The 12,319-nt window shown below is 42.3% G+C and overlaps 1 protein-coding gene across 1 annotated transcript in view; it reads right to left on the bottom strand.

The window, feature by feature from the left end:
* Positions 1 to 12,319, bottom strand: part of RSRC1 (arginine and serine rich coiled-coil 1) — a 106,841-nt gene that overhangs the window by 54,829 nt on the left and 39,693 nt on the right. The window contains exon 5 of the mRNA XM_051781294.1: positions 293 to 329. Within this exon, the coding sequence (XP_051637254.1) occupies positions 293 to 329 (37 nt within the window). The remainder of the gene's footprint in view (positions 1 to 292; positions 330 to 12,319) is intronic.

Below are 12,319 nucleotides of genomic sequence, written 5' to 3'. Positions count from 1 at the left end.
TCCAACACCAAACAAGTTTTGTTTATAATGAAGGCAATCATCAATCCGAGGATTGTAGGCCCGTTTATTTCATCTCGACATCAAAAAAAAGTAATTTAAAAAAAATTAAAAATTCCCTTGAAATGGGGAGATAAATGGAAATGTGAGTGCCTTCACATAATAACAGTAGGCTGACCCTCTGGGAAATGGTTGACTTTCTCAATTCAAGGTATTCAAAGCTCATTCAAAAGTGTTCATTTGGAATGCAGATATCAAAGATGATGCAAATGTTCAAGAGAAAATTAAAACTTACCAGATGTTCTAATCCAGCTTTGATGTTTCCAGAGTCCCTGTAACAGAAGAACAAAAGTTCTAAATAGTTGCTAAACCCTTGTCTGCAACGATTTATGTTTAACTGGGAAATGGCAAAGCCGTGTAATTACTTGAGTATATAAAATTTTTACTTTTAATAAATGTATTTACTTGTAATACCTAAAAAAAAATTGATTATCTTCATTATTTAAACCCTCAAACATTACCTGCCTTTAAATTGCTACAAACTGCAGCAGGACACGCATTTAAAATTAACATTTTTAATGTAATTATCCCATTGTTTCTACTGGAAATAATCCACCAGGACAGGGCACGGGGCTATTTATCAAACCCACATTTGGTGGCTTCTGGTCCTGCTTTGCCACTGCTTGAATAATAAAATTCTGTGCCCATTTACAAGGTGATGGAGTGAATGAATTGTATATTAGCTCTGGGGTCGTGGCAGCCACGCTGCAACTTTGCATTTGATTCCTGACAGCTGGAAAAAATCCAAATGTACAGGTAGAAAATGAGCAGGAATGTTGCATAAAGGCAGCTGCAAAAAGAATGGACCCAACTATCAAAGGAAAAACACTGAAAAAGCAAGAATTCAGAGGGAAAATTAATCCTTAACACAGCTTGCTATGGAAAAAAAAAAAAGATGTAAACAAATTCAAAGTCTCCAAATCTCAAACCACTGAACAAGGACTGGTTTCCACTGACTCCAGGTTCTACCCACTTCCAAAACCATCCCCTCCTGGGGAAGGGGGTTGTTCCCATGGCAAACAAGGAGAAACCACCCACGAGGGTTTCAGGGAACCAGTTACTGAACTCTACAGTGCAGGAGGAATTTAGAATATCAATTTTTCAGTAATTTTTCAGCTCTATCAAAGCAGAGGAGTAAAAGCCCAGCTGGGTTCTCCCAAGCCAGCAAAGGGTGCCAGCCCCAGGCTCTGCTCCCTTCAAAAGGCTGTGAGAGGCACAATGTGAATTTACACCCAAAAATGGCCAAATGGAGGATATTTTACTAAATATTGAACAAGGCTATCTGCAATTACACATTTACCACCTTGCTGTACTGTGTTTTAGACTTTTTACAGCAAGGTTTTATTTATAATTTCACGGAGCTTTCCAAAAATGTGCTGGGCAGGGTTTTTTTCTACTTAAAGGTCATTAATGAAGCGACAGAAAAAGATGCACTTTCCTTACACTGTCAGTTTGAATGTTGAAAGAAGAATGTATTGATCTCAGCCATACAATATTTAAACAGAAATTGTCTCCCACATCTTCAGGCTGGAGGAGAGAAGGCTCCAGGGAAACCTTAGAGCACCTTCCAGAGCCCAGAGGGGCTCCAAGAGCAGGAGAGGGACTGGGGACAAGGGATGGAGGGACAGGACAAGGGAATGGATTTAAGATGAAGAAGGGAAGATTTGGATGGGATACCAGGGAGAAATTCCTCCCTGTGGGGGTGGGGAGGGGCTGGGATGGAATTCCCAGAGAAGCTGTGGCTGCCCCAGCCCTGGGAGTGTCCAAGGCCAGGTTGGACGGGGCTTGGAGCAACCTGGGACAGTGGAAGGTGTCCCTGCCCATGGCAGGGGTGGCACTGGACAGGCTTTAAGGTCCCTTCCAACCCAAACCATTCCATGATTTTCTGATCTATTTTTCAGGCGCTAAAGGCCTTTAAGGACTGGATTATTTGGGAGCAGGATGCAGGACGTGGCAGGAGGAGCTCCCAGGCCCATCCTGCACCGTCCCCGCCGTCAATATTTGTGCAGGTCCCCCTGCCCTGTGCTGAGAACAACCTTCATTCAATTAGAGGGCTCAAAACTGATAAAAAAGGTCCTGAAGTGGAAAATGCGACGAGATTATTGGCAAACGAATAAAGATTTGTATCGAACCAACACACACAAGTACAGCAGGGTTTGGGAGGGGGGTTCTTTTTTAATCATTCCCTGTCTCAGGTCTTGTGGGAACAGCGAGTTTCCCTTCCCCTCCTGCAGCACATCGATTTCTGAATTAGACTGCAATATTAAATAATTAATATACTTGCCATGATTGATGTTTTGCATTAGTTGAATATTAGGTTATCAATCAAAATCCACTTGGTTTAATGTAATAATATTGAAAAAGTGTCACTGGCTGTTCATCCAATTTGTAGTTGAGGCAGCACAGACAGGAATATTGGTGTAACACAAGGCCCTAACACAGGAAATGCACTGGTTGAACATCCATAAGGAAAACATTATCAAACTAACCAGGACAAGGCTGAGCTTGTCCTAAATAAACCTTGGGGCACCTGTCACTTCCAATGAAAACCCTTCCCAGCTGGAGGCTGCTGGGGATCAATGAGCCACCAGTGCAGCCACGGCAGAACCTGATCTTTTAGTTAAGCTACAGATTATAATATATCAAACAATTCTATATACTATATAATTGCATTGTTTCTATTACATTACACAAATAAGAGTCCCATCCATCCCCTATTCCAGCTGCTCTCTCTGCATAACCAGACCTGTGGCTACGGCTCTGCCTCACCTTTAACATCTGCAGAAAATCTGAACCCAAAAATCACCACAAATAACAGCCAAGAGCAGCCTTATGCACATCCAGTATTCCCAAACTCGGACAAAAGAACACCACAAAGTTTTAGTAATCTGATATCACCATCTGCAATAATGTTTTACTCCATTTTACTGTTTACTCCACACACCAAAGTCCATATTTGCCTTTCATATCGTTTCCAGTGCCCCACAGTTATTTTTTTGGTTCATTAGGCAAGTTTGATTTTATTTTGGAGTTTTCCTTTTTTCCCATCAAAAAGCTCTGGAATGGTGTTTCCCCACTAAGGCCAAGATTTTTGCTGTAAAATACCAGTTGATAAGCATTTAAAATCATACATTAAACCAGCAAACATAACACTCAGGCTAATCCAAATGTTTCAGAATTGCCAGGGGAAGAAATTCCAGCTCCATTTGAATCATGGTCATGAGGGACCTGTAACAACAAGCCAAGAATTCAATTAAGCAACTTCCACAGCAGGGGGTGGAACTGGATGATCTTTAAGGTCCCATCCAACCCAAACTATTCTGGGATTCCATAAATTTAGCCAGGACTAGGATTATTTAAACCCAGAGTAGGTAACTGAGGTGGTGTTAACTTAGAGGTTCTGCTGCCTTTGCCAGTAAACTAAACTAAAAATATTCACCAGCACTTGCTGGAAATCATGATTTTAGTCTGGAATATATTCATCTTCCTAAAAATAGTCCCCATATCAAAGCAACTATTAATTAAGAGAGCTGGAAAATGTGCAATGTCTTCGAAATACCCAAATTTAGGTATTATAAAGTAGCCTAAGATATCACATAACATTTACTTGTTAGCAAATTCAGAGCAGTTTCACCCAGGAACTGCAGATTAACACGTTTTATTTGCCATAGTTTTTGGGTTCGAATCCATAGGCCATGGAATAATTCTATGGATTGTCTGTACCTATGGATATTACAGGATAATTTGGGTTGAAGGGCCTCTGGAGGGTGCAGAGTCTTATCCAGGCTGGCCTTGGAAGCCCAGTTCCAGGAGGAACGTGTCCTGCTGATCCAGGGTCCTCACTGGGAGCATCTTTCCTTTCTCTCTGCTCCACACACTTGTGGTTTTGCATCTCTCCTCTCACCACAAACCACTTCAAAGAGCCCAAATCCCCTTCCTCGGTGACCTCTCTCCTCCTCAGGCTGGTTGGTGCCATGGGGTGCCCCCAAAGCCCCCTCTTGTCCAGGCTGAACCCTCCCTAGTCCCTCAGGACCCTCCCAGGGAATTGCTCCAGCCCCTGCCCATCCTGGTGGCCTGAACTCCACCCTAAACTTCCCAGTGGCTGATTCAGCCCCTGGGGAGCCAAAGGGATCAATAAATCACCTCATCATTAGCGAGGCCTTTGGCAGAACTCCCCCCAGGCCCTCAACACTAACGAGGAGCTGCAGCACAAAGGTCACACCCAGCATTTGGGGTCAGGCCACCAAACCCTCCCAACAGGGACCTGTTCACTCCACCCCTCCCAAGCACCAGCAATGTCAGGGGTGATCAGGAGCATCATCCCAAGTGCACACAGATGATTCTCACAGAGCTCTCTCACCCTTCAAATTTTCTTGGATCATTCCACAAGTGCATCACATAATGCTGTCAATAATCTGTCAGGTATCACTTGAAATAATCCCCTTTTGTCCCACTATTCCTCTAGGATGAAGAGCCTCACAGCAGAAGGTGTTCTTGGAATAACCTCATGTTTTCCTGTTCTTTATCCTCCCCTTAACCTTCAGCCTTCCCTACAAATCTTCCTCTGAGCAGCCCCCACACCTCCTATTTTTCTTTGGCATGTTATCGATCCTCACTTTTATCTGCTATTTCAGATCAATTATTTAGATGTTTATCTACCATTCTAGATAAACAACCTCAAAACAAACAGCTGAATCTCTTCAGGAACTTCAGCAGGTGACAAGATATTAAACACTCACCAATACAAGCAAAGTAAAAAGAGATGAACACGTGAAACCCACCTGGAGAGGTGGCCTGGTCCCTTCTGCCTCCTCCCTACGCTCAGTGTTGAAAGGAGACAAAGGTAAATAAGATCAAACTCATCTAAATCAGGCTCAGATAAGGAACTTATGACACCCCTTAATCCAGCAGCATTGTTGATACACCAAATTTCTGAATAAATCCCAGCAAATGGCATCACCACCAGCTGGTAACTCTCTCCCCTCTCTCTCAGAACATGGAAATCCCCCATTTCTAACCTGTGGCAAGATCCTCTCTCCCAGCACTGAGGTTAAAGGCCAATATCTCACAATTTCTGAGACCACACCTGCTTTTTCTAATCTTTTCTGCACAAAAAACATACCAAGAGCAGCAAATGGTTGGGGAGTCCTACACCCTGCTAGGAAAAACACCCATCATATTTTCCAAAAAGACTGGAATCTTGTTCTCCCTTACTTAATATCAGCTTCAAAATATCAGGAAAATATCAGGAAACTATCCTGGAAAGCCCCCAAAGCTGGTGGTGGTTGGCTCAGTGGACTCCTCACTCCTGTCAGGAAAAAGCACTAAGAGGTTTGGCCAATTACTAATAAATTTAAATGCCATAAAGGCTCCAGGAGATCATATGAAGGTCACTTAGAAAAAGCAGGAAGAAAAGCAGGAGTCACTCCCCACACAAACACACTGGAATAACTTGGGACTGCCGAGGAACTCAGTGGAATATAATGAAAGGTAAATTGAATCATGCTAAAACCAGGGACTTCAAACAGGACACAAGGTGAAACAATTTCCATAATATGTTATCCTAGAGAGAAGGAAAATCGCTACCCAAGAGACCCTATCAAATATTCAAGAGGGGGAAATATATATTTATATATAACCCCGACTGAGAGAGTAAAATCCAAGATTTTATGCAACTGAAATAAATACTGAAGCTAAACAGAGGGGGGAAAACCAGAGATAGAATCAGGATTTCCAAGCAGACCCTACAAAAACATTCCTTTTCTTTGCATGTATTTCTCAGATAAACAAGAGCCAAAATAACTCCCCAAAATCTCCTGATTGGGCTCTATCAAGACTTCAGGTCAGATATGGGAATACCAGGAATTACCAAAGCAGATTTCTTTATCCTGGAGGCCAGTTCAAGCCGCTCCTCACAAAACCTGGCAGCTGCAAGGACCTCAGAACATGCAACTCCTGGGAGTTTTCATACGTGGAGTGGGGTTTGGTTGGCATTTGCCCCGAATTTTCCTTGGAGTTTTCACATGGAGTGGGGTTTGGTTGGTTTTTCCCCCCTCAGTTTTCCTTGGAGCTTTCACCCACAGAGTGAGATTTGGTTGCTTTTTCCCCCTGGGTTTTGGTTGGGTGGGTTTTGCCCTCCTGTTCCACGCTCAGGGTTCCCTTCCCAAGGAGCCAGACCTCGTCCATCCCCGTTTGCATTCCCAGCAAACACAAATGATGAAGCATCAGGCTTCGGAATGTCACTGTCTGTGTTAACCAGCCTTAAATAAATTAGACAACTTTGGCCTGGTTTACCTTCTCTGTAATATTATTTCGTAGATATTCAATTAAAACACATCCTGTAGGTGAAAGTGGAGGAAAACATTTCCAGCACGGCCACCGGCGCTGGTCGGAAGTGTTGCTAATTAGCCTCAAAGTACAAAACAGATTAGAAAAGTAGCAAAAAGCCCAGCTTTGTAAATGCCCAGAACGCTGGGCTGAATATTAAACAAAGCCCAGCAAGTTTTAATGTTGGGAAGCACAACTACAGGAAAAACTCTCCGGACTAGTAGCGAGTGTTACAGGTTAATGAGGAACATAGAAAGACTGCACAGTAATTATCATACCCAGCACCTTCCCATCTGTGTTTGGATGGCTCTGGAATATAAACACAGTTGATCAGCATTAAGCCTGGAACTAATTACACATGTATTTCTATTTGCATACTGGCAGGATAAATATTGGAACCGGGAGATTTCCCCCCCCCCGCTCGCGGAACTGAGGAATATCCACCACGAGTGCAAGGCAGGGAGGAAATTCAAACGTTCTAAGCACTAAAACAATTTGACTACAATCAATTTTCCATTTTCTGAAAGCTTCTAAATCCCCCTCATTCACCCAATTACTACTGTACTTAACCTAATGAAATTTTATTCCGCGGGAACAATGCCATTCTCCGACGACAACAAAAAAAAAATCAAGGCTTAAAAACTTCCAGACAAAGAATAAAACTCCCAGAGAAAAAGATGCAAATAAAACGACTATCGTAATCTTTTGTTTTTGGTTTGCAAGTAGGAAAGTGAGGGGAAACAAAGGGCTGGAACATAGCATCTGTCATATCAGAATATAAAAAGATGATCCTGGCAGCAAATGAAAAAGCTCTAATTCATTTGCAAATCAAGCTGCCAGTTCTATTTCAAGCTGGCGGGAACTGTCAAGAGTTAACAAGATAATCACTTTCAATCCTGCCTTCAATGGTACATTACACTGTTATTCCATTCAATAAGGCCCTTCTTTGGGGCACTGGATGAATGGTTTTCATTTCTAACTCGCACAAAAAGTTGCAAAAAAGAAAAAAAAAAAAATATCCATGGGGCTTAAGGAAGAAATCCCTTTATGGGCATTTATCTGCCGGCACTTGCTCGGAGGCAAAATGAGATATTTGGATACATTGGTGGCCATTCACTTCCTCTGTTCCTTCAGGCCCTCGGTCTGGTGATAAAAAAAAAAAATCCCACAAGGAAACCTCAAGCCTGTTTAGTTTGGGGTTAGTTGGGGGGCTTTTTTTGAACTATCTGTGCACGTTAACCAAGTTCTGGGATAATCTCTGGTAAATACTTTACACCACACTGAGACAGCACCGCGTTTGAACGGCTCCATCTCTGTCTGAATTCAGAAAAACTCGTCAAAAAATACTAAATGTTCATGAAAATTGTACTTAGAGAAACATTAACCAGTTCCTCATTAAATATCCAATCAAAATAAACCTACCAATTAAAGGCATTCTGCCTCTGAAACCAGGCAATCTCCAATTGATCTGGATTAATTGTTATTATTTTTTAAGACTGCGCTGTGAACTCTTCCCAAAAGGAGAAAATCTTATAGAACTTTATTAAGCATTTAAAACTTATTTGCTGGCACCCAACTTTCTACCAATCTCTGTGAATAAAACACTCCTTGCTCTGGCTCATTGCTCAAAATTCATATTGTGAGATAAAACCTTGGTTACATTGTGCAGATGCTCATTCTGTTACTGAATATTCATATTGAAAGGTTGGACTTGATGATTTTGGAGGTCTTTTCCAACCTTAGTGATTCTACAGTGGCAATTTAAAGCTTTTATATTAACTTGGGAAACAAATCACAAATCCCTTTAATTCCTTTCTTTCTTTAATCCCCCAGAACAAAGCTAATATCTGTATTTAATACCTGAACTGAGTTCAGCTTGTCCAGCCTTGGGTCTGTTACCCATAACCAATGGCAAAGACAGCTGTACATATTTTTAATTTACTTTTTTAATCAGCAAAATCACTTTTCTCAAACTCAGGGACTCACCTTACCCATCACTTCTTATCCTATTTGCATAACTTAGATTTTTGATTGTTTTTATAACCCATCACTACAAGTCAGACAAACTCCTTCCATCTGCCCCTCAGGCAAATACTCCTTTAAATTAAGGGTTTCTTTTATGAGAAATCTAAACACCAGAATTTATCAGCTTTGGTTTTGTTCTTCGCACTTCACAAGTTTCTTCAAAGGTTTTAAACAGAGAGATGTTCTTATAATTAAAAAAAAAAACTACAGAGTAACAAACCCAAACCTGATATGCCTTTATCTGTGTAGCACTAAAACAGTTGGTTTTGCTGCCCCACTGTCTCTGCTTCCTGAAAATAAATATAAAATAAAAATTAAAAGTTCCCACACTTTGGAAGGACCTTGAAAGACCTTGGAAGGTCCTTGAAGGAGCAAAAGATGCTGCACTTGGAGTTGAAATGAATAGGAAGTGCCAGATGGATTTCAAAGAGCAGGCCAGGGCTTTAGGTGAGACTGAGGGAGTCCCAGAACAACCCAGGAGCAAGTTGGGATGTGGTTCCTCCCTCTCCAGCAGCAGCAGCAGGACCCTGGTACTGCTGGAAAACAAACAACTATTTAAAACAAGTAACAATAAACCAACAACTGATGGATTTCCACAGCTCAGGTGAAGGACCAGGATGACCCAACAGCCTCAGGACACACAGATTTTAAAGCCAAAGACCAAGCAAAGGTAGTTCCACGTTTCCATCACGACATTAAGGCCAGAGCAGCACTTTGGGCACCGTGCTCAGCTCAGCTGAGCCCACAAGGCACCACTTGGCTGAAATTCCACTGCCTGGGACTGCATTTGATCCAATTTTAGCCCAAAAACCTCGAGCTTTTTTAGGCCTCACCACTGGAAATGTTTTCCCACTGCCCCTCTTTGTGTCCTTGCAGTTGGTTTTGGTCCTTTGGTTTCATCCCTCGACATTCTCTCATCTGGCCTGAATTTCCCTCCCTGAGGGACACAGGGAGACACTTGGAATAGACCCTAAATGTTTCAAATATGTTGAAGTGTCAGACAGCTTTCCATTCCTAGACAAGGTAAAAATTTTCCTTCTCCTGAAAAGATCTACTTGATCTCAGGATATTTAGTTTTTATCTCCTCAACTCCCTCAGTAAGACAGTTTTTAGAATTTCTGGTCATAAAAGCTTTGAGTTTCAGGCTTTATTTCACAATTAAACATTTATTTTTTTTTTTTTTGCATCACAACTCAATGTAGCCCTAAGGAAAACCTTTGGAAGTCCCTTGGTTTCTGTAAAACAGTCATTCCAAGAATCCAGTCTAACTTCCAGTAAGGAAGTTGTATCTCCTCCTAACAACTTCCACGTTGGGCTGTGCTGCAAGAGAAATGTGTAAAATTTACAAAGGTAAAGTTGTTCAGGTTTGAGAGGAAATTAGTTCCTTGGCCACAAATAAAGGGAAAGAAATAACATTTCATCAAAATCAAATGGAAATAAAAATTCGTCCCAAGTCTCAAACACATCTGACCAAACCCAAGCCTAACAGACAGTGACAAAAATCACCTGAAAGTGCTTTAAAAGTAATGAAAAGGTGAGGAAAAAAAACCCAAATCAGACTCATTCCAGCTAAACTGGAGTCAGGGAGAAGAGGAGATGGACAGGGATCACTGAAGTGGTCCCGTGCACAGCAGTGCCCACCTTGGTTTTTACAGCACTCAGTCCAAAAGAAGGCTGGTCACCTGTGGGCACAAAACCACCAAAGGCTGTAAAAGTACCTTCAAAAACTCAGAATAACAAAGATCAGAAACTCAAGTGCATCTTGATCTCAATATTTCAGAATTCAAGAATAAAGACCTTCAGAGTTGCCCAAAAAAATCTGCTCCACTTGGACCAAGTCAGAGGATTTGAACCTCAACCAGCCCCGTGGGGATTGCAGGAACAGGCTCATTCCTCAATTATCTCACAAGGCCACGAGTTCTCTGGAATCCAGGAGCAATTAACTCTCCCCTAATTGCACAGCAGCTCTAGACACCCAACACCAATTGCTCTGTACCTTGGTTATTTGTCCTTTCTTTCTCCAGTAATTTGCAATGGCCTCTGACTACATAAAATACAAGTCTTATTATTATCTGAGAACAATTAATCAAAGTTGAAATTGCTTTTGGTCTTGTGTTTATTGCACATCTTCTGCAAGAGGAACCCCAGAAGCAACAGATGGATCCAGGATGTGCCTGGGCTGAAAACACCAGAATTTGATGTCCCACATGGTGTGGTGAGAAGAGGACATGGCAAGATCTGCAAGTGGCATTAAATCCCAATTTATGGTTTTCTTTTTTTTAGAAAATGTCACAGCCTAAAAGAAACCCCAAACCTTCAAACCCTCTCTGAATTCTTCATGTTCGTTGAGTTGCACCAAAATCTCCTTTAGGTTTCACATTTCTTTCACTATTAAGTTGTTACCACATCACATTGGTCTTACTCATTTTACTCTCTTGCTTTCAATAATATCCTTTTAACCTTTTACTGCCACGAAAAACCAACATCATCTATTTTATTTGGCGCTTCTCATTCCCAGCACTTCCCAGAGAAAGTCCAATGTCTAGACCAGAAATCACAGAATCCCAGCGTGGTTTGGGTTGGAAGGGACCTTGAAGACCATCCAGTTCCAACCCCCACCACAGCCTGGGACACCTCCCACTAGAACCTTGCTAAGCATTTTGGATTTTGGCATTTCTTCAACGAAATTAAAAATATTAGAACTGCACATTATTGATTTGCCACCAATTGGACCAAAATTAGGTTTAAAAAAAAAAAAAAGACAAAAATATAAAACATGTCTCGTTCTACAGCCAAGATTTCCCACAAAAAAGCTAAGATTTCCCTCAAAGGTTATTTTTTTTTAAATAAAGCCAAGAGATTCCTGAAAAAATTAAGTACCATGAACATGGCAGGTTCCAAGAAAACTTGGATCTTAAGCAATTTGAAGCTTGAGGATTAAAACCAGCACTTCCTGTTGTACCTGCAAATCTTAGAGGTGAAATGAAACATTCTACAAAAAAACCCCTGAACAAAGCAGTGGCCAGATCCTTCCAGAGGAGTCACAGAGCATATAGAAAGACCTGGGAACGTGGATGATCCAGAAAAGAATTCCTAATCTGCAAAAAACCCAGCGAATCTCCAACAACCACCTCGAGTTACAAACCCAACCAACAAATTGCAGCCTCCATCAAAGTCAACTTCAAGTTCCCAGCATTGCTCTTTGGTCTTCTCTGGGGAAATAAGTTGGAGTTGGATGTCTGTTGGTCCATAAAAGTCACCTTAATCCATGTATTTTTAGCTGTACCTGGCTCAGCTCCCCTCAGCTCACCTTTTAGGAAGGAGACATGTGGAACCTCCACTGACCCCCCTCTGTGTGGACACTGAACTCTGCAGTGGAAATGCTTTTATCTGTCACATGTCCCCTCCAGCACTCACCTACCTGCTGCTCAGGAAGGAATTCCTGCAATCCCTGAGGCTGGAAAAGCCCTCCCAGTCCATGGATCCCTCCTGTGCCCCATCCCCACCCTGTCCCCCAGCCCAGAGCACTGAGTGCCACAGCCAGGCCTTCCTGGGACACCTCCAGGGCTGGGCACTCCAAACCTCCCTGGGCAGCCCCTTCCAGTGCCTGACCACCCTTTCTGTGACAAAATTCCTCCTGATGTCCAACCTGACTCTCCTCTAGTTGTCACAGAATCACTAAGGCAGGAACAGACCTCCAAGGTCATAGAGTCCAACCACTCCCAAAGCAGTGATGCTCTAAGACAAGCCCAAAGTGGGTTTGGTTTACATGAAAATGCTTTTTTTTTACTGTAAAGTAAGGCCAACACCTTCAGGGTGGTAGAGTCAGTCCCAGAGCCCGTCCCAGTTCTGTGGGAATCCAGCTTTTATCACTTCTCAAAGAGGAGCAGCCACTCCAGCAGCAACCCCT

This window comes from Manacus candei, unplaced genomic scaffold (assembly GCF_025592945.1).
Source record: "Manacus candei isolate 608988 ecotype Guabito, Panama unplaced genomic scaffold, ASM2559294v1 h1tg000015l, whole genome shotgun sequence".
Lineage (NCBI taxonomy): Eukaryota > Metazoa > Chordata > Aves > Passeriformes > Pipridae > Manacus > Manacus candei.
Note: the sequence above shows the minus strand (reverse complement) of the source record. Positions and strands in the feature narration are given on the sequence as shown.